This window comes from Trachemys scripta, chromosome 4 (genome assembly GCF_013100865.1).
Source record: "Trachemys scripta elegans isolate TJP31775 chromosome 4, CAS_Tse_1.0, whole genome shotgun sequence".
NCBI lineage: Eukaryota > Metazoa > Chordata > Testudines > Emydidae > Trachemys > Trachemys scripta.
Genome location: NC_048301.1, coordinates 7443239 through 7465887, shown reverse-complemented (window position 1 = coordinate 7465887; position 22649 = coordinate 7443239). Strand labels below are relative to the sequence as shown.

General features: G+C 45.2%; 1 protein-coding gene across 2 annotated transcripts in view; it reads left to right on the top strand.

Moving 5' to 3' along the window:
• Window positions 1-2553: 2553 nt before the first annotated feature.
• Window positions 2554-22649, top strand: part of PYGL (glycogen phosphorylase L) — a 40998-nt gene continuing 20902 nt past the window's right edge. The window contains exons 1-6 of one of the 2 annotated variants that reach the window (XM_034767840.1): window positions 2554-2714; window positions 3149-3407; window positions 6490-6591; window positions 9386-9464; window positions 10790-10893; window positions 21674-21805. In XM_034767840.1, the coding sequence (XP_034623731.1) occupies window positions 3165-3407; window positions 6490-6591; window positions 9386-9464; window positions 10790-10893; window positions 21674-21805 (660 nt within the window). In that variant the 5' untranslated portion in view covers window positions 2554-2714; window positions 3149-3164. Of the gene's footprint in view, window positions 2715-3148; window positions 3408-6489; window positions 6592-9385; window positions 9465-10789; window positions 10894-21673; window positions 21806-22649 lie in introns of those variants that run through there. The other variant, XM_034767841.1, reaches the window with a different exon arrangement.

Sequence of the window (22649 nt, the reverse complement as noted above, 5' to 3'; positions counted from 1 at the left end):
GATCACTTGATGATTACCTGTTCTCTGTACCTCTGGGGCACCTGGCATTGGCCACTGTCAGAAGACAGGATACTGGACTAGATGGACGTTCGATCTGACCCAGTATGGCCGTTCTTATGATTTATACAAAGTCCTCTCCATATTCTTTGATGCTCTTTAAACTTATTTTACTAGTCCATTATACAATACAAAGTCACTTCAAGACCTGTGGTTTTCCAGCAGGTCAGAACAGTTGTGTAAATCTTCCTTTTCGGTTCTCCTTGTTTTAACAACAAAGGTAGGACCTTGGTATGTCTGGCTAATGGCTGAACTGAGTCCGTGCATTACCAAACAGTTACATTTCTGATTATTCCACTCTGTGGTCAAGTGTCCCTATAAATACACTATTAGGTTTCAATTCTTTTTATTTACTGCCTTTCAGCACCGGTGTATTTCATTAACTTGACAGCATAAGCATGCTTGATTGCAAATATTAGCCTTCCTTCCTTCTTCACTTTATGACTTAAACTAAAAGAAATCAATATGAATGCAACCTCTTTCTTTCCTAATGAGATTCTCATAATGTAATTCCTATGTGTGTTGGGCTAAGTTTCCAAATAGCACTCAGCTTCTGCTTGGCCCCTGATTAAACCTCTGGTCTATAGGCACAAATCGCACGTGTGCATCCTGACCATCAGTTAAACATCTAACCACTCAACAAGTCAATATAAATACCATTCCCCCCTGAGATTTAGACACCTAAAGTTGGGGCCTGTCAAAGGGTGGGCTCTCCCTTACCAGCTGTGAGAAAGGTCCACAAATAAAACAAGGTTTGCCTACCATTTCCAAACTTTAGCAAAGTCCCAAATAAAAATCTTCCCTTTCCTGGTTATGACACACTCCCCCCTTTTCTTTCCTATTATTTTAATGTAGTGTAATAAGCCCAGCTGTATCTATTCCACGGTCACTTAATTTGTCCTGGTCATATTCTGGCCTATCCAGCATAGAAAGCAAGGGTGCGGATTCTCGTTCTACCAGGGTGGCACTTCCTAGAACCCAGACTGGTAACATGTAATACCCCATCACAGAGCCCAAAAATGTAGATACCCCAAATCAGAGGCTAATATTTGGAAAATTAGCCTGCTAAATCTGTGTGTGTGTGGGGAACAATGACCATGAAACTTCTTAATGATGGACACCATGGACACAGTTATTTTTCCAGTCATCTTACCAGGTGGGTGCTTTACATTCTGATGAATATGGAGGAACTCTTGCTGGGCCAAAGAGTTTAGTGGCAATTAGCACACGTGACTGCAGTTAGCAGGTGACCATTAACACAGGCTTAGTTTTACTAGTGGTCTTCACATCTCTGAATTGTGTAGCCATTATATTTTCATTCACATTTTCTATATACCATTTTTGTAGCTGTTCTTAAAGCATTTAGTTCATGGAGGATGTAAAATCTGTGTTCTTGGCATGGCGCTTGAAAGTGATAACTTACTCCACACCTTGCCACAGTTTGGGCTGGCGGCGGGGACGGGACGGGAAGCAGTCTACTTTTCTCACTCCTGTTTCTTTGATTTGGTTGGCTTTACCGAGATGGGCTACGATAATACACAGGACTGGAGAGTCAATACAAATGTAGCTGTAGGTTAACAGAAAAGTAGAAATCGTATTTCATTCTTTATCAAGAAACTTGCCCTCAAGTGAAGACGGAGGTAGACAACAAATATTTGGAAGCAAGATAAGCTCTAATTTCCGGGGTGAGGCCTTGTAATGTTTTCACATCGACTTCAATGGGAGTTAAACACACAGACCAATTATAGGAAAAGCAGGCCAGGCAGAACCAGGGGAGGGCGTGGACGAAATACTCCTAAGAAGGAGTGTTGATGTTTCTTTCCTTAAATTGTAGCTCTGGGCGAGGATTTGATTTTTAAAATTTCAGGGCATGGAGATAAATCCCTTCTAAGGCTCTGAGAGAGCCAGGGTGGGTGAGCGAAGATCTTTTATTGGCACAGCCCTTCCGTTGGGGAGAGACAGGAGCTTTCCAGCTACACAGAGCTCTTGTTCAGAACTACACTCCCCTGTTCCTGCCTCTCCTCTTGGCTACACTGGCAGGAAGCCCAGGCCAGCCCTAACCCAGCCTACAGTGCTTGTTCTGAAGAAGCACTCCGCTCCTCTGCGACACAGGGTGGGTCACTTTCCTGTGCTCCAGGGAGGCTGTGCACTGAACTGTTTGCGAAGAGCTCCTTGAAGGGAGCGCTTCACCAGGCTGCAAGTTTGTTATTGTTCCAGGGAGCAAAAGTCCACAGCCGAGGCTGCTGCCGCGGAGTTTGTCCGCCCCCCCGATTCTGCCTCTCTCTTCCCAGCCACCCCACCACAAAAGCCACCGAGCAGGCTCCGAGGTGCGGCTAAGGCCTTGCAAACAGGCCACCGCTCCCCTCCCCCCTTTCCAGCCCCGGGGTCCTTCAGCCAACACACACCAGAGCCCAGCGTGTGTCTGTGCAGGGTGCAGGCGGGGGCGGGGTTCTCCGCTGTCCCGCCCCGCTCCGCTGGCCGCGGTGCCAGCCCCCGGGAGAGGAACCCGCCAGCCCCGGCCGCGAGTGGCTGCTGCCCACGCCGCTCCCAGCGCCTCCGCCAACCGCGGGCTATAAATACCGGCGGGCGGGCCGCCTCCGCCGCTGCTGCTGCTCCCCGAGCCCCGGCAGGCGCGTGAGCAGCCGCCCCGAGACCGGGTAGGTGGCCGCCTGCTGCTCGCTGAGCATCCCCCCGGGGGGCGCCCTGGGCTGCGGGGAGAGCTGGGACCCGCCCCGTGGGGGAAAGGGGGCCCCTCCCTGTCCCCACAGCCCCACACCCTGTTTATGGATGGGGTCGCCCCCCCCCCCAAGCACCCTGCGTGCACCCCTTGGAGGGGTGGGGGTCCCCACACACCATCCAGCCCTGCCCTTTTCTATCCCCAGGTGCGCCCCCCATTTATAGGCGGGGCAGAGGGAGGGGTCCCCTCCCTGGATCACCCAGTCCTTCCCCTGCGGGGTGGCGAGGGAGCCCATCTCCAGCCCCCGTGGGGTGGGTGAGAGACACCCCCCCCGGGCCCCCTTTCCCAGCCAGCTGAGTGTACCCTAAGGAGGGGAGCAGTCGGGGCTGAGCCTGTGTCCTACCCCCCCCGCAGCCCCGGGCCTGCAGAGATGTCGCGCCCACTGACCGACCAGGAGAAGAGGAAGCAGATCAGCATCCGTGGCATAGTGGGGGTGGAGAATGTGGCCGAGCTGAAGAAGGGCTTCAACCGGCACCTGCACTTCACCCTGGTCAAGGACCGCAATGTGGCCACCACCCGTGACTACTACTTCGCCCTGGCGCACACCGTGCGCGACCACTTGGTGGGCAGGTGGATCCGCACCCAGCAGTACTACTACGAGAAGGACCCCAAGGTGAGCTGGGGAAGCACAATGTTGGGGGAGGGGGGTGCACTGGGTCTGCTGGCGAGTAGGTCCCCAAGGTTCAGGGAACCCAGTCCAGGATTACCAGGGGTACACGAGTCCCAGATGTGCACCAGGGAGGGCCATTCAGTAGGTGGGTAGCTAAGGGCCAAGGGGAGCATATTGGTGTGCAAGGTACCCAGGGCACAGTGGGGAGGGGGAAGGCACCGTGAGTTTGGGACCACTTCCTTGGGCAGGTCCCCAAGTCGGGGGACAGCTGTATAAATCCCTCAAATTATGGGAAGGGTGGGTAGCTTCTGCCTCAACATCCAGAGTGCTGGAACAACTTGTCTAGTGAGGGGCCGAGAGCCATCGACTGAAACTGCAAAACCTGTATATGATGGAAACCACTTCAAGCCAGGGGTGCCTGTGTTCATGCTCAAGACCCTCCAAGGTTCAGGAGTGGGGAGGCTACTTCATGTCTGGCACAGGGGCAGCCCTGAGTAGATGCTGGCGATTAGGAGGAGGCATTACTGTCCTATCTTAAACCCCTCATGAGCAAACCTTGCTAAATCGCTCCTTGCTCTTGCTTTGCATTCAGCTGGAACTAGATGTTTTTAGGGAGAGAAGTGATCTGCTTCCTGATTCCAGGAGCTGGATTTAAACAAACTAGGCCACTTTTACTTGTTTTGCCAGTTGAACAAAACTTGGCTGCAAACACCGATCTCCAACGCTTGGAAAGAAAGTGGTTTGCTGTATTGTACCGCAGCATTTCTTCCTGTGTATTCCCGCCCCCTTTTGTATTGTCCAATGGGTCTGGTCTTCCAACAAATATCTGGAAACCCTTTTAGGGTAAATTAGTTTAAGGGATCAAAAAGGCCAGAGTCTAGCTGACAATTGTGCTCAAAATAAAAGCAAAACTAATTGGCAGTGACAGAACTTCAAAGCGGTACGTGCTATAGTACTAGAGTTTAAAACTTTCTTTGAGCATTTTTGGAATACTTTACAGGAGCCATTGCAAAAGTATAAGGAGCCTCTTTTTATAACTGTTGTGAAAGTGTCGTGTTAGCCATGGTTCACAATTGTTTATATATAAACTCTCACTTTCTTATATTGCTCTGAACTTCAACTGAAGAAGACAGCCAAGCCCAAGTACATCTTTCTTACTCCCTGGCTATATTTCTTAACTCTGATCCTTATAATGTGGCAATAAGAAACCAAAAAGTGCAGAACATGTGTAACCAGAATTGAAAAGATAATAGACAACTGTCATATCTCAAGAGACTTGTGTAGTGCTTCCTGTGGTCTGCAGCATTGCACATACAGATGGCATTTTTTTCTAGGAAAACCCAGGCCCTATCATTCAAAATTTTCTAGAGTAGATAAGGCTTTTAGCAGCATACATGTTCTTCATGGAGACCCAGGGACTTTAGGTACTTGTGGGAACTAGGAGCATTGTTGGATCAAATGTAGCGGAGGAGGATGAGAACTCATGTATCACATGACCAAGTGTGACATGTCCATCTTCTGAGCCCTCGGGCTCCTCTGAGAAGGAAGGGACTGAAGTAAAAAGGTCAAGCAGTCTCAAGTGAATTGGCTTAACATTCCTCTAGGGTCATTGCTTGTCCACTTTGGTTTATACTGAACACAGAACTGCACTTGCTAGTGGATTAAACAGTAATCCTGTTTGTGACTTCATTTGAAAGCCCCTCCCAATCTATCCAGTCTAATTATGTATCACAAGGCTGACCCCACCTTTGCTCAGCCAATGATGATTTCTCATATGTCTGCTTTTTCGACACGCGCCTTTGTGCTCTTTCCCACTCCGTGGCTTACATGTGGAAGGAACCCCCTGTCAAAATTCACAAAGCTGCCACCTTCTCCTCTTCTAAATCCCTCCTTAAACCCAACCTCTGCTGTGATGCTCACAGATCACTAGCAGGCATTGGCTCGAGTGGCATGAAGCTGTGACCACTGTGACCAGTTATGCAAATGTACTTGTCTTTACTGTTACCTTGCCTCCCACCTGTTGCATACTGTTACAGTCCTAGATTGTGAGCTCTCTGGGGCAGGGGGACAAGTCTGAGTCATTTTGTGCAGCACCTAGCACCGTAGAGCCATGATCCCGGACTAGAGTCTCTTAGCACGACTGCAATAAAAATAACAAGCCTCGGAGGAAATTAAATTTCAGGGAACAAAGACTTGTATTATTTAGACTGTTTGCATCAAGGGAGATTATATCTAGATGTTTTGTTCAGGAAGCAGGAGTAGCTCTTAAAAGCACTCTGTGCACTGGAGTCTGGTCACTTGTTTGGCGTTTTTAAAGCCTGGTTTAATTTGAAAGGGCTGCTTCATTTACGTTTTAACTCTGTTTCATAAATAGACATGGGGCCACATGCTGCCCTTGACCTGAACATGCATATCTCTCATTGATACAATGAAACTGTCGGTCACAGGTTAAGGCTCTTGGAGGAGTTCTGATACCTTGTTCAAACAAAACTCAACCTCTTCCACCCCTGGACCTACCAGGCCCCTCTCCTCTCCCTGTGTGAGCATTAATTGTTTAAAAATAGCAGTGAGGCTGTAAAACACAGGGTTGGAAGTTGTTAGGCCTTTCCTCCATGTTGTTACATGGCATGCTTTATAATTTTTTTTTTCCCAGCATCCACCCTAGTTCCAGCCTTTCCTTTGGTTACATGTACAGCATATTAGCAAAAGGCCTGAAGCGGTCTGTCTGCAGACTCAGGAAGAGAGTGCTGTGTGGGGTTATCTCTACAATCCTAAAGGCTGAAAATGCCTTTTTTTTAAAGTGAAATCAGTGGGTTAGGATCCCTTACCCTCTGCCCAAAGTGGCTTTAAAAATTCATAAGCCGTGCTTATTTTAAATCAAGGCATCAGCTAATAATCAGGATTTTCTATTCAAGGTGTTACCTTAATAAAGACTTAAGAGTACTCCTGATTGATGATGATATAAGCTGGTTTTATTACTCTTGGATTTAGAAGATGCCAAAATAATGTTTCTAGATCTTGAACATTTTTGAGGAGACTGTTTCTACGTTTCAGTAAGATCTGTTTTCCTTTTTCTTTGTTTCAGAGAGTTTACTATCTCTCTCTAGAATTTTATATGGGCCGTACCTTACAGAACACCATGATAAACCTTGGATTGCAGAATGCTTGTGATGAGGCAATTTATCAGGTAGGTGTGTTTATATTATGGTTTAGCTGACGAATATTTAGTCACTAGGGTTGGTTTGTTTGTTTTTTTGCAGGGGGTGGAGAATATTGTAGACCAAGAATTCAATTGATCGACACAGTTTTAAATGGCCAAAGTAAAGGTCTTGGAAGAATGTTAACTGACTGGGTGTTCAGTGGGTTGGCTACAGAAGGAAACGTCTTTGCTTTTGGCACCATTGGTTGACAGGATGTTACTGCATTTACAAAATTTCAGCATCAGAATAAACCTCGGGGTAAAATTCAACTTCCCCTTTTAACAGGAACAGAAATGTTACTTGTCACTGCTGTCTGAGGCTTGTGGGCTGGTCGCAGAGTAGGTGGCGTACAATAGTTACTTCTTAGCTAACGAGCATGTATGTAAACTATTAAGTGCTCTCTAAATCCAGAGTGACTCATGGTGGTTTAGTAAAACGGAGGCCTGCTGTATATTGATTTATTACTACCAGAGCTTCAAATCTTAACATTACATTAGTCTGTGTTTTGAGCATAATATTCCAAGACTTTGGGCCAAGTTCCTCCCTGGTGTAAGGAGGCATAACTCCATCCGCTCCGGTGGACCAAGGTTATCTTTGGTCTGCAGTTAGCAGTGTTACTCATACTTGTGGTGGTGATCCCATGTGATACAGAAAGTGATCTTAAAATCAGCCAATAAACAATCAGCCTGTATTCTACCTGAAAATGTAGTACCCAGGTACAGCAGTGTATGTAAAACATATGCTCTGATACCATGGACATGTAAATCCTAATACTAAAGAGATGGAATCCACTTAATGTCACAACTTGCTGGAGTCTCAAAATTCTGTGGTCCTGATTCTCAGAGGTACAGAGTTCTCTCAGTTCTAACTGAGGTCAGTGGAAGTCTTGGGTTCTCAGCATATCTGAAAATCCAGGCCCTAAATCAGACTATTAAACTTTGGAAAAACAGAAACTTGTCCATTAGATGGTTCTATATAGAATCAATAGTGAAGAGTGGCATAAAACTAAAACATTTAGGATGGGCTTGAGATGACTAATGCAAACCCACTCATGACTTGGCTTTGTTCCACCATTCATCATTGTACGACCGCTACTGTCGTTCCAAAGTTTTGAAAGTGGCTTTATTCCATTCTGCCCTTCACTGTCCTTGTACTCTTGTTAACAGTATATGCTCTCTAGTGTGTGGCATTTTTAAGCAGTTACACAGCAGGAGAGAGATCCTTCAAACAAATGGCTCTCCTTTTGAAACATATTTATTTCTGAATTTTTCACTTATACTTCACTCTTTCACACTACAGAGAGAATAGCAGTAAGGTGCAGGATTTGTTTTCAAAGAGGAATGTGTTTAGATTCTTTGTTCAAGTACATCTTATGTTAATGTACCTCTGGAGTTACTGGAATGTACTGTTCTAGTTGATTGGAGAAGATATTGTTTCAATGTGTTTTTTTGTTACATGGATGATAGGGCCTGTAAGGTTTTATTCTGGGAAATTTTCAGCCTTGGTACTTGATGATTATTGGTATGAACTGAGTAATAATTTTATAAAATATTCTTTAGATTTTTTTCTCAATAACTAAAAATTTAATAATTTAACTAGCAGTAGGTGCTAACTTAAATAGATTTTCTATAGTATCTAAAGAAGTCTCTTTGTAAAATGTAATGCTGAAATATAACTGTAATCTAGTGCAAATGCTAGGTCCCTGCCCCATAGATTGCTAGGCCTAGTTTCATGTGGCATAAAGTCTTTCAGAGTTTTCATACAGAGTACAGCATTTTCAAAAATTTTCTATATGTAGCACAGCAACTTATCTACCCCAAAATGCCTAGCAAATTTCCATGTTAGAATGCAGTTCCAGTGTCCTAAAACTACTTCTTAGTATGTACCATGAGTTGAGTGGTTACCTTGTTAGATCTAAGCAATGCAGGATCAGATTTGGTCTGTATTTGGATGGGAAACCTTTGCAAAAATTGTAAAGTAGTATGTGTCACATAGACTATACTGCCAGAAATAAAGCAATGCCACAACCAGGTGTGAGGGGGCACTGTGCTTCTGGAAGCACTGTCTTTTGAATGAGATCTAAGGCCGATGTCCTGACAGCTGAAGATCATAAAAATTCTCTGGCACTCTTTGGAAGAATAAGTGTGTTAGCCCTGGTGCCCTGGCTAACAACCAATGAAGTATTGATGCTTTTCATGCTCCGTTACCCTAGTAGCTTCAGGTGGATAAGCTATTCATTTAACATCCTGAACTCTTGTGTAGTGTTCTTGTTATAGGTGGTTACCATCCTCCAAAAGTAGCTGTGTTTCACCGGTGGGCGAAATGTTTCTCTTCTATATTGTGAAGTTTTGATGAGCATGTTCAGATGAAAGGTGCTATATAAGTCAGTTCCTTAGTTCAAGAACAGAAAGTGCAAGTGGGCTGGGGTTGAGGGGCTTACATTGCTATTGTCCACAGTGCCTGGAATGGGTAGGGCAGCAAAGGTGCTTTGGGGGAAATTCACTGTTGCAGCTGCAGAGAGGAGTCTGGTTAAGCTTGGACTCCAATAAACAAGTTCCTTCTTCAGCACCTGCCTGCCAGGATAGGAACAAGGGATGATGTGGCAGTGCTGAATGAATTGTGTTCAGAGCTCCTTGTAGATAGGTTCTTTCTAATAGCTCTGTTTGCATCTTCGCTCCTATGTTTCTCCTGCTCCCTCGTGGCAGAGTGGATGTTGTAAATGTTCATTCTGTCACACGGTTCAAGAGCACCAGAGCTCATCTCTCTTCTGTGTATATTTAGCTAGGGCTGGATATAGAAGAGCTGGAGGACATTGAAGAGGATGCTGGCCTTGGCAACGGAGGTCTTGGAAGACTGGCTGGTAAGTGAGCTTCCGGGATGTTATGATTTGAGAACATACCAAGCAGTTCAGTCCATATTGGCATTCTTCCCATGAACGCTAGGAGCACTTGTCTGCCTGCATTGTGGTAGTACTTAGGCTCCAACCAGGGCCCCGGTGTGACTGGTGCTAGCACACTTATAGTACAAGGACAGTCCTTGCCCTGAAGCGCTTTCAGTCTTAGCCGTTGACGAGACACCACAAGCAGATACAACCAAGGAGAGACAAGGTAACACCATAGTCATCCCAACTAGCATAATAAGGAGCAGTCTCAGCACATAACCACCTAATTATAAGTGTAAATTAAATACTCATGCCACCTTGTAGCATGAACGTTGTGGACAATGCTGGTGGTAGGAAAATGAGTTTAATATGTAGGGCACTAATTTGTCCCATCTAGGTGATCTCCCTGCCTTTCCCTCACACCCCTCCCCTAATAAAAATGATTTCCTTTCATTCACTAAGCTGTCAGCCAAATAGTTTAGATATAGTCTGTTTCACTCTTGGACTCCACCTGTCATCTTCAGTCTGGCCTCTCCTTCACAGAAGCTCACTATCTCCTCTCTTCAGCCAGGCACTAATTGTAACTTGCAAAATGTTGACTCCAGAAAGTAGAGACACTGGCTGAATAATAGGATAAGAGACATGCAGATATATGACTTTGCTATAGTCGAACCAGTGGCCCTGCAAATGCTGTCTGTAGCACAGGACTGTTTTGGAGGAAGGTGCATCTCGGGGGAGGGAGGGACAGACTAGAATACTCTTGGCTCGTATTGGTGCAGTATTGCATATGGGTCTGATGGAAAAGGAAGCAGGGCTGACTTCCAGACCCCGGTGATGATCCTCAGTTGCTTGAGTATCAGATCAACCTTGGGCTTCATTGTCTACTCAGAACGCTCTCCAAGGCCAGCTGTATCTTGACTCCCATCCACACCTGCTTTCAACCGGTGTGTGTTTAGTCCTCCAAGTACTTGGTTCCGTAGCATGGGAGGTGGTACGTGTGGTGTGGCAGGCATGGAGTTGGAGCCATATACACAATGTGGGAGGCGGTATGTGGTGATGCGTGTTATGCAGACAAGGAGTTAGAGCAATGGGAAGACGTGGAATGGAACAGAGATTGACTGATGGTCTCTAAGCCAGGCCTGCATATGCATGCTGTGTCAATGTACCATTCAGCTTCGCGCGCAGTTGGGAGCTCTGTGGTTTTTATATTTGTGATGCTTTGTAAGCTTGTTGCTTTTGGGGGCTGATGAAAACATCATGGGAAACATCGCTAAATATGTTCCTAAATTGTCTGTCCTTAACAGCCTGCTTCCTTGACTCAATGGCGACACTTGGGCTTGCTGCATATGGGTATGGCATCCGATACGAATATGGAATCTTCAACCAGAAGATCCGAGATGGATGGCAGGTACACATAAGCAGAACCCTGCTGCTTCCCTCCCCTCCTTTTAGAAGAAAAGAATGCGTCCTTTAAACACCGCCACTGGGGGCATGGGTCACTTGAGATGTTTTGTCCAGTTTATCACGTGTTGTCCAAGTCTGAGTACTTTAGATCTCTTGGGTTAGATTAATGTAGGCAGTGAAGTTCTTCAATACAAGATGCAGCATTCTATTAACTGGAGAAACATGCCCTGAAAGTCTGAAATGTGATTTTTTTTTTTTTTTTTTTTTAATTTTATTTTATTTTATTTTTTTTTTGCGAGGGGGAAGGTGGTATTCCCCATCCCCTGTAAAAGCTCTTCTAAATCCCGCCCCCTGCAATTGGCTTATTGATAAGTATGCCTTAAATCCTAAAACATGAGTTACTCTTGCTTGTAACATGGGGAAAGAGAGGGTCATTCCTCCAGCAAAATACCCTCCTCCCCCCCCCCCCCCCAAAAAAAAAAAAACCCACACAAACAAAACTATTTGTGATGGTTGGGTGGGGATGGGGTTATGTTGCCTCTTTCTTCCATTTCCATGTCAAGACAGAGAGAATCCTTTCTACCCACCCCTCTGCAGCCACCACATAATGCCTCAGTGGACCAAAACCGAAGTGTGCCTGCCCTTGTGTCTGTAGTTATTTAACCTGATGCATTGTCAGGCCGCACTCCAGGCTGTTACATTAGATGGCTAGTGTACAGGATCTCAAGCCTTTAGAAAAAAATGCTAAATTTGACGTTTCTACTGTTGCAAAAACATGTGCTTAATGTAGAATTATTAAAGTTTCAGCTGCTTAACAAGGTGAGTTTGCAGGATGTATTTAATGGTAGCCAGGGGACAGGCTGGGATGCTTGGAATTTCAGCATATCAAAATCACACACACACACACACACACTTTTTTCAGAATCATCTAACCAAATTGCTTCTCCAGTGATTTCAAAGTGCCTCCCCTTGCTTCTCCCGACAGTAGTACAATGTTGAAGCCGTGGTGTCAATACAAATAGCAGCTGCTCACTGACCACTGAGGCAAACATAAAAAAAAAAGTCAGAAGCCTGGGTGGTGGTTATTTTGATATTAAATTTTAATACCTGAATCATTCAGTCACTATTTAAAACCTAAATGAAGCTACCTTAGATTCCAGCCTGTCCCACCAAAATGTGATGGAATTCAGGGAGCTTACGACCGCTTTTAAATCTAGCTTGCTGGGGAGCGTGGGGTTGGTATTACAGTAGTTTGTAGGGGCCCTGACTGAAATCAGGGCCTGTTGCATTGATATAGATGGAATATTTGGGCCAGGGTCAAAGGTATTAACATAACCTAGTCGTTGTCCAAAATTAACCTGTTTGGAACTAGGTTCAGGGTTTGGTATTCAGGGACCTCAGCCCACTTAGTACCATGGCAAACATGCCATTAAAAATCCTTATAACCTTTTACTAAAGATAAATCACTTGAAATGTCAAGTATTAAATAAGGCTTTCATTTTAATAACATCCCTTGTTTCCTTTAGCTAGAGAAGTTTTTTTAAAAAGAAATAAACCCGTCCCACTTTTGTTTGACAAAGTCTTAGATAGTAACTGTCCTTTTTGGTGAAGAAACAAGTTTGTTGAGATGGGCTGGAGCTGTCCTTGCTGTTTAAAGCCCAATCCAGTCTCCTGGAAGATGAGACAAAACAAACACAAAAGGGGAAAGAAAAGAACAGCCAAGATAGAAAATGAAGCTTCTGGCTCTGACGTTGACTTTCACTTGCAGTCTCCCTGCTGGAAAAACACAGGCCCTGAAGACTTATCAGCCCCTCCAAACATGGGCAAACATGTTTATGGCATTGCTTTTAGTTGCCACTCTGGTCATATGCTTACAGCAATGTTGTAAAATACGCAGTCTTGGCTGGCTAAGCTAGACTCTTAGTAAACAGAAGGCAAAAGGGGAGAGAGAGAGAGAGAGAGAGAGAGAGAGAAAGAAAATAAGGTGGGGAAGGAAAAGGACACACTGAAGGGAAAAGGGGACAAAGTCTCACATCCCAGGCTGTGGTTGGAATTTAGCCAGCGACAACGTCATCTGGGGCCTTCTCTGTGGCCTGGTCTGATCAGGACATCTCTCAGAATTAGGACAAAGAAGGTCCAAGGTCCCAGGGGATGGTGTGGGTGACAGCCATGATAAGGCTTGCTGCAGTGTTTGTTGGCAGACAGCTGTTGCTTTTACTAATTTTTCCTAATAGTCTTCTCGTTGTGAGAGCCCCTAAACGGAGTGGTGGCTGGAATACTCCATCCTCTTTACTTTGTTCACCAATAGGCCTAATTTTTAACACACTAGTTTGGGGATTTTTTTTTTTTTTTAACCTTACCAGTTATAATTTTAACAGTCCTTGAGTGGCATTAGTAAAAACCTTTCTAAATTACATCTGGTTTTTTTGTCTCCTTTTTGCATCCTTCTTTTAAACAATTTTATATAGGTCATTGTGACAATTTATGAACATTCACTCGCTCTTAGCAGTTGAGTTTAGAGTCGGGGTAAATTTGTAGGCCCAGTTGTAACAGGCCTCATTGTAATAGGCATGGCATGGAGACACGCCCAGTAAGACAGTCACTGCCCTGAAGAGTTTGTCTGCCTTGTATATCTAAAGCTGTAAGGGTGGCAGAAAGGAAGTACCATCCCTGTTTGACAGATGGGGTGCTGGAGCACAGAGGGATTAAATGACTTGCCCAAGGTCACAAGGAGTCCATGGCAGAGCCAGGACATGAAGCCAGGTCTCCTGAGTCCCGTCCAGTACCCTAGCCACGTAACCCGCCTTCTCTCTGTTATGCAGGGTTGGCCCAAAAAGCATGAAACGGTTTAGAAAATGACAAATGCAATTCTATTTGGACACCAGTATTGTAGGTTGGTAATGTTGACTTGTTGGTGCTTGCAGAATACTAATCTGTTTACAGCATATCTTGGCATAGCTGTGTTGCACGGAGAAACAATGGGCCCTTTGAGTTCACCCAAATGAATCCTCTGTGCAGCAGCGACTGGCCAGACTGAGGTGTTCCTGCCTCGCTGCTCTAAAATTATACTCCGGGCTGACAAAAGACGCTTCCTTGTTGAACTTTGCAGTATTTGAATAATAAATGGCTCGTTTATTTTGCCCATATTTGAAACCTGTGCGCACACCGCAGTTAAAGTGCAGTTAGATGCCAATGTGTAGCTGTAAACTGTGGGGTTTGGTTAGTAGCGTGCGGTGAGGAACGGCACCAAGGGAAGATGCCTAATTGTGGCACTGCCATGCTGGAGAAGCCATTTATAGTCCTGGGGCTAAATTGAGCCATAATATAAAAAGGCCTAAATCTCATTGACCTCACTGGAAGCTGCACCCACCCATGCTGGGATTGAATTTGGTGTCTCGTGCTCATTGGGCAGTGGAATTGGAAGAGTGATAAGGGCAGTGCACCTCTGCCTGGGGCAGGGGAAGGGTTACTTTTACATGGCGGAAGAGCAGCATCAACTGACCCCCCAACAGAAGGATTGGGATGACCCAGGGCCACAAGGAGGGAAAGGAGAAGATTCTTGGGTCTCTCAGACAGAGAAGCCCCCCTTTCTTTTTACCCCATAAAGGAGAAAGCTGAGGTGGGGAGAAAGGAAGATGCACTTGCAGGGACAAAATATCAGTGAGTGCTGGCCTGAGTGGAAATGAGGTGATGGAGGTTAGAGATTGAAAGACCCAGGCCAATCCCACCCATCCCCCAAGAAAGGAGGTTCTTTCCTGGCTCCTGAGCTCAAAGGTGCCCATTCTTATCAGGGGACGACTTCAATCCTTTGGGTTATGGGTCCTGGCTTCTGGCTCTTTGCAAAGTGGGAAAGTCCTTTCTTTGTGACAGGCCTAGCTGTCCTCTGCCAGCTGCAGTGCTCCAGTCTTCCTGTTTCTTGTGTGTTAAGCTTTCACCTGGAGCTGTAATCTGAAACTCTCCTTTATTAGCATAAATCTGTGGTATCCAGCTCTTCTAATGGCCCTGGAAAATTTGTATACATTTGTGTGTAAATATATATTTATTTTAAAGTCTAGTCAACATTTCACGTTTGGCCTGGCCTCTTATCCGCCCTGCAGTTGATTATACAGAATTCCATCTGACTCATGGAAAGGGAGCAGTGACTAATTGTATGAACAGCCAGCCGTCCTCAGCGTGCAGTTTATAACTTCTTTCCTATTAAAGAGCTGCTAGTTAAACAGCAGGGCAACGATTTTTCTTCCTCACTCTTTGGTTGCTTTGTCTGAACATGGCCTTGTCCTCTACTCCTATGACCTGTATGTAATTGCTGTCTCCTCTACCGCTCTAACGCAGCAGCATTAAGGCAGTGTCTAATCTATATTCTTCCATTTAGCAGCACTTCTTCATTGAGGTGCCAACCTGCTTCATTAGCAGGTCTCCAGGATGAGGTTTAAATTCTGATTAAATCTATTCCTGTCTCATCACACTCACAAGATCCAGTTGAGTTGGTGAGCAAACAGGGAACCAATTATCTTGTAAACTGATCTGGTCTTAGACTATTATAATAATCTTTGTCTAGAAGAAAGCATATTAGAAGGAATGTTTCTCTGTCAATGGTCATCTGCCTCTCATGGAGCTCCAGTGCTCTTATAGCTCTAAAAATACTCTGATATATTTGGAGCTGTACGGTCTTGAATTGATGTGGAAAACCTGGCTTTCAACATCTTCTTTTTTTTTTTTTTTTAAGCAAGTGAGTTGTTGAAATTGGGGAAATCATTAACTGAAGGTCTTGCAAACTGATAACCAGGGTTCAATGTAGAGATTACAAAACAGAGATGCCCAGGCTAACCCATGACTGTCAACATGAGCAGTTATTGGGATGTTAAAAAACTTGAAATAAAGCCTTTTACTGGTTGATGTTGCATGAAATTAAAAATGTAACCATGTAAAGATATCCTAAATGTTTCTTCTTCTAGTCTTTTAGTTTTATTTAAAGTGAACATTAAGGGTCAGATTAGAGATGCCTGATGTGGGTATAAGTGTCTTTGAATTTTCATGTGCAGTTACCATAACTGGACATGCAAGTCAGGCTTTGTGCCGGAGAACGCACAGAATTCTAGATGCCCAGTTTGCACATCAGCTCACAGACTGTGCATTTTTAAAGAAAATCTTCAGGCCTCTGTTCTGACAATCTGTCCCCGAATCTCTGAACAACGTGGTTCTCCAACTCTCCTGTGCGTGGATTCTCCCAAAGAAATCAGGCTCTCCAGCTAATGAACTTGGCAACTCTTTGTGCATCTACAGATCAGCTGCCACAAAGCCTCATCCAAGAGCCATGTGAACAAACGATTAAACCAATTGTAATGGAATGTTAACCTGTATATACTGGTCAGCCACTAGGTGGCACAGTGTGTAAAATGCCTTATTTAAAGGAACCTCACCCAGACCTGCCTTCCTCAGCATGCACAGTTTACAACTTCTTTAGTTAAACAGCAGGGCGGTGACTTTTGTTCCTCACTCTTTGGTTGCTTTGTCTTAACGTGGTCCTGTCCTCTAATCCTATGTATTTAAAGCATCTTATGATGAACTCATCTGGTGTGTACAAGCTCTGTAGCCAGGCCATATCTGGCACAGGAACATGACATGGTGTCAAGAGTAAACTGAGAACACAAATAGAAGGAAAACAGCAACAAAGGTTGCAGGATCTCATCAACATGCCACTCTTCAATGCCCCAGAGAACTTCAGCTTTAGCAAGCCGTCACAACGGATAGACTAAGCTGTATTTACAAGAGTATGAATGGCACACAAACGCCACAGTGAACCTGGAGATAACACAGGTATCGTCTTTAATTTGTGCTACGGGGAAGCAAGCAGAGCAGATCTTTAAATCCTTTGACTTTGTGACTGACTTCAGTAAAGATGACCGTGAAAGGGTTCTGGCTATGTTTGATGCATACTTTATGGAAGAGCATGTTTTCATCGGAGAATTCAAGAACCGGGGGAAATGTAGAATGTTTCATAAGAGCTCTGCGTACATTGGCTGACAACTGATTGAATGCACAGCCTGAAACCATCAGATGGAGGCTGGTTATTGGGTTAACAGAAAGGGGAAAAACCTCTCACAGCAGTGACCGTTGAAAGGAGAGCCACAGCTATACAGAGAGCAAAGCAGGCTGAGCTGCGGAGACAGCAAAACTTCTTAGAGCAACTGAAAATGAGCTTCAATGTTAAGTCATTCTCATAAAACCCCTGAGGCAAGGGGGGAGAACTCCCAGGCTAAGAGGGACAAATTCTACCAGGTCTGGGGAAAAAGTCCTATCCCAAGAGATGATGCATGTCCAGCCAGAGGCACACCATGTAATACATGCTAAATGTCCGTATTTCATGCAACTGTTTCGTGCACCAAAGCAGTCAGGGAGTTGACTCTCCTTACAGACAATCAAGAGCCATTGTTTCTGGGATCTATCGCTTGTGCTGACATGGAGCCTGCCTGGAGAGTGAAACTGAATATTCATGACAAGATTATTGACTTCAGAATTGACTCAGGAACTGACATCACAGTCATCTCAGAAGGGACTTGCAATCAACTTCAACCCCTCCTGGAGCTGAAGTCATCTGGCGCTGCTCTGACTTCTCTGGAGGGATCTGAACTGCATGGGCCAGTTCAGCACAGAAAAAACTTACCAAGACAAAAGCTTTGCATTCAGTGTGTGAGTGATCAAAGACAGCCAGGCGACCATGATGGGCCTAGTGAGAAAGATGGAAGAACTCAGTGGGGAGTTTGATGATATTGGACTCTTGAGGAGATCCAGTACAAAGCAAGTTGAGACAATGCTGAACCATACAGTGTACAAACACCCCTACCAGAGAGACCTTGGAAAAGACTAGCTGCAGATTTATGCAAATTCAGAGGACATTATTACCTGGTCATTGTGGAATATTCTTGAATGACATAACATGTTGCAGTGTCATTGAGAAGCTGAAATGCACTTTTGCTCACTTCGGTATTACAGAACAACTGTGACGGAGAACAGATCACAACTTACTGCAGCAGAATGCAAGTCCTTCTGAACAAAATAAGATTTTGATCATATTACATTACCTACATTACCCACCAGTGAATGGAGAGGCTGAGAGAGCTGTACTGACAGCCAAGAAAATCCTACTGCAGGAAGATCCATTCCTTGCTCTTCTGAGTTACAGATCGACACCCCCAGCAGCTACTGGATATAATTCAGCACAACTCCTGAGGGGAAGACAACTCAGATTATTTTCCAAAGTTGGACTAGTAGTTCCGTCTCCAAAGTGGACAGACGTGAAGAGAGTAGTCAAGTTGAATAAAAAGGCTAAGGGAGTTTATGAACACTTCTGCAACAGACATCACTCCAAGAACTGCCAGGTCTAGAATCTGTTGATGGTGTTTGTGTCAAATTTAATGGAGAAAATGGACAACTCCAGCTGTTGTAAAGAGAGAATTTTGTACCTAGATCATGTGATTGAGAACAACAATGAAGAGTTCAACAGAAACGGTCAACTTCTTCTATGGTTTGCTCTGATTGTTGAGGAACAAACGCTACAGATGGCCGATGCAGAACAAAAAAACTCTCAAGGATTCCAAGTGAACTGCAGTCAGTCGTTGCAACTAATGGACAGCCCGATGACCACGTTACACGTTCAGGCCATGTGACTAGAAAACAGTACGATTTAGAGACCGTTAACGGACTGATACATTGAACAGACTATCTCGCTGTCTTTGAGGTTTAAAAGTGTAAATGATAGGAACGTAGAACTTAAAGGAGGAGAGGTAATGGAATGTTAAAGTATAAAACTGTTCAGCCACTAGGAGGCACTGTGTGTAAAATACTGCATTTAAACACACCTCAGCCATACCTGGCTGAGCCTTAAAGGGTCTTATGATGATCCCATCTGGTGTATGTATAAGCAACCTGTTGACCAGTCTATATCTGGTACTGGAACGTGGCACTAGTGTGTCCCTTACTGTCCATGGCTGCAGCACCCCTTTAGTTTAGGGCTTTCTAAGATGGGGACCTCTTGGGAGGGCTTCCTTTGAAGTATGACCCATGGGAGGGCCAAGAGGCAGGGTGTGGATCTGCTTAGTCATAGCTTTTTAGGAGTTTATCAAAGGCATAAATGGAAGATGGAGGTCCTCTTTTCACTGGCTTTCGATGAAAGATGGGTGCCTAAGGTCTGCACCTAGGATATTGGGTCGGTATAACTAGGTTGCTTGGGTGTGAAAAAAGGACACCCCTGAGTGACGCAGTTAAACCAACCTAACCCCCAGTGTAGTTACTGCAAAGTCAACAGGAGAATTCTCCTGTCAACCTAGCTACTGCCTCTCAGGGAAGTGGATTATTCCCATTGGCGTAGGGAGCATCTCTGCTGGAGCACTGCCGCGGCGCTGCTGGAGCATCTTAAGTGTAGATGAGCCCTAAGAGAACTCTCTGCCCCATGCGTTAAGTGCTCCCTCTTATGTGTTAAGGAATCATGCATGGGGTGTGTGTCTTTGTTGATCATTTAATTAGGCTATGTCTGTGCTACAGCCTATACCAGAAAAACTTATGTCACTCAGGGGTGTGAATATTCCACCCCACTGAGCGACCTAAATTACACCGGCACATCGGCGAGAGAACCACTGGCAAAGAGCATCTTCGCCACGTGCGGTGCAGCTGTAACTGTAGAGATGGCCTTATAGAATGCTTGCCAAACCCTGTATTATCTAGAAAGTGCTGCAGAAGGGAGAAGTAGACTGGAAAATAAGAATGCAATAGTTGAGGGGGAAGTGAAGCAAACCATGAGTGTCCACATAAGACGATAAATCCAGAGTCCCCTAGATGCCAGTCAGTGCATGGACAGAGCCTCCCCCAGATTTGTCCAAAGTTATCCCCCTTATTGCCCTTCAACAGGTCCCTGGGTATCTATTTGCTTCCTGCATCCTGTGCCACTGAGCTCCTGTGACCTAGCGCTGTCTGACCTTGTTACACGGCTAGAGATAAGGATATAGAAGAGGGGTAATAGCAAAAGCCACTAGTAATAATACAATTAGATTGTAGCTCTCTTGTCTTACTGACCAAAACTGACACCTAATCAGGCTGAGGATCAGGTTAAGTAGAAGACTGCCGCTCCCTTGTCTTCTGCATGATGTGACAGAATGACCAGCCAGACCTTTTGCTCCAGCCATGGGGTGAGAGAGAACACTTGCTCTTCTGCAGCGCAGCAGGGAAGGGTTTGCTGACCCTATGAAATGTGCAGTTGATATAACCACCATATACTGCAATACCTTAGTGCATTGTAGTGTTTAAGGTAGTTGCCTGCAGCATAGACGTATTGCTGCTGCCCAGAGTTTGCTTCAATTAAGAGATGAGGGGGGAGGGGTAAAAGTCCCCCCACCCCTGTATTAAACATTTTTTACCAAAATAAAATGTAAAAATAGCTGCTACTTCCTTTCCTCTTCTCTCATGTCCCAGGTTAGCAGAGGTACAAAGACCGTGTAGAGACTACACTGGCATAATTCAGGGTATGTCTACACTTACATTTTATAGCACTCTAACTTGCCAGCTCAGGGGGGTGAAAAATCACCCCCTTGAGCGCAGCAAGTCTGAGCGCTTTAAAGCGCACGTGTAGACAGGCTCCCAGCACTCAGAGCGAATCTCCTCGTGGAGGTGTATTACCAGGAGCGCTGGGAGAGCTCTCTCCTAGCGCTCGCATGTGACCACATTCACACTTCAAAGCGCTGCCGTGGGAACGCTCCCGCGGCAGCGCTTTGGTTTCCAGTGTAGACATACCCTTAGTCTTCCAATTCTTTGAGTCCCAATTGCCATGTCCCTTTCACAGTGGCAAACGCCCTATTTCTATGAAAGATGAGTGAGTTCCAATTGTCCGCATATATTGAGTCTACTTACCCTTGATATTAAGTTTTCGGCAGTAGGCCAGTGATATGCAGAGTTGCCTTCCACTGTTAATACTGGAAAATAACACCCCCCCCCCCTTTTTTTGTTCCGTTCTGAAATGAATCAAATGCTGAGAAACACACAGCTCCAAGGAATAATCTGAAGCACGACTGTTTTTAAACACCCCCCCACCACCACCCCCCCCCCCCCCCGAATTTTCTAGGACTGTGCTCAATATTGATAAAACCATCGGTGAACAAAAAAGCAGCCCTATTCTTTCCAGGATTCAGTAACTTCTTCACAATTCTCTGTACTCTTTAGGCCTCATCCCAGTATCTAAATCGGAAGCAAGAACTGAGGCATTTTTCTCTGGTTGTCTTTGACCCATTACAGCCCTGAGTCCACTTATTAGATTTCTCTAACTTATTCATACGCTTCCCATTCACTTTTACGTTCGTGGGCTGGCTTCCTAGCAAAGAGAAACCTGTGGGGCACAGTCTGAGCCCAGGGCAGTTGGTTCGGGCTTGTGTGACTGGGTCTGCAGAGCTAAAAACAGCAGTAGGTGTCTGGGCTCCAAGACTTCCCCCCACGCACTGGGTTTGAGTCCAGGCGCTGCTGTTTTTGCCTTGCAGCCTGAGGCCCACGAGCCAGTCAGTTGACCCGGGCTCTGAGTCTCTGCACCATGCGTTTTTCTTTGCAGCACAGACTTACCCTAAGAGCCCTCCAACTCCATCCAATCACTTGGATGTACACTCTATTCCGTGCCCTAAAAATATCACCTCTTCGATCCCAAATGTTTCCTTGTTGCTTTAGTGCAAACGGTGGCATTTAGTTCGTTTGCTTCGCCTCGCACAAGATGCGGGTAAAAAGGTTCTGTTTAACTATCCCCCTTCTAGGTGGAAGAAGCCGACGACTGGCTTAGACACGGCAACCCCTGGGAGAAAGCCCGTCCCGAGTACATGCTGCCTGTCCACTTTTATGGAAGAGTGGAACACACCAAGAGTGGACTGAAGTGGGTCGATACGCAGGTACTGACGAGAGCTGGGTCGTGCACAGGCACTCCTGGGCTGTTGAAGAAGGAAATGCATCCTCTTATTATTTATTTATTTATTTTTCATAAGCTAGAAACTTTGAGTATTTTATCCTGAAAGAAAACTTCCTGCAGTTCCAGTGCAGGAAAACTGATGCCTGTCATTCCTTTGCTGTTGTTTAAGGGACACTGGCTTGCCAGCAGAGGGGTCTGTTTAGGAAGGATATAAACTGGGATAAATCTGTGGTGGCACCGATATCTTGGTGGCTTATTCCTGCCATAAACTGCAAGGCAGCTCAACGTGACAGATGTGTGATTACTCCTGAATTCTATTGCAGCTCTTCTTGGCCCTCCTTAACCCGGGATCCTCTTTCGAGTTCAATACAAAGTCTGTGGAAACTGCCACAGAGCTTTGAACGTCCCACCTGCATTTAATGGCCAGTTTAAAGTGGGGCAATTATATGGTGGCAGCCTGCCACCAGATGAAGAAGCTGTAGACGTCTGGGGGGAAGTGGAGGTGGGGAAAGATTTCTTTAGAAACTGCTCTACATGAAGGTTAAAAAAAAAAAAATCTTATTACTTAATGTAATTAGTAGAAATGGAGGAAGTTAGTAAGATTCAGCAGGTTGTAAAGTAGCGTTCTTCTCTTACACGTGTGTGTGTGTGTGTGTTCATAGTTTCCTTCAGCATATTTGTTCAGCTGTTTATGTCCACGGAAATGAACTGATGCTCTGTACTGTGGTCAGAGAAGAAGTCTGCAAGATGCAGCACATTCGTGTTGCTGACAGGAAACGAGCCATAATCATCTAAGAGACCACAGCTGAGCGAAGGCTGGCCTTGCA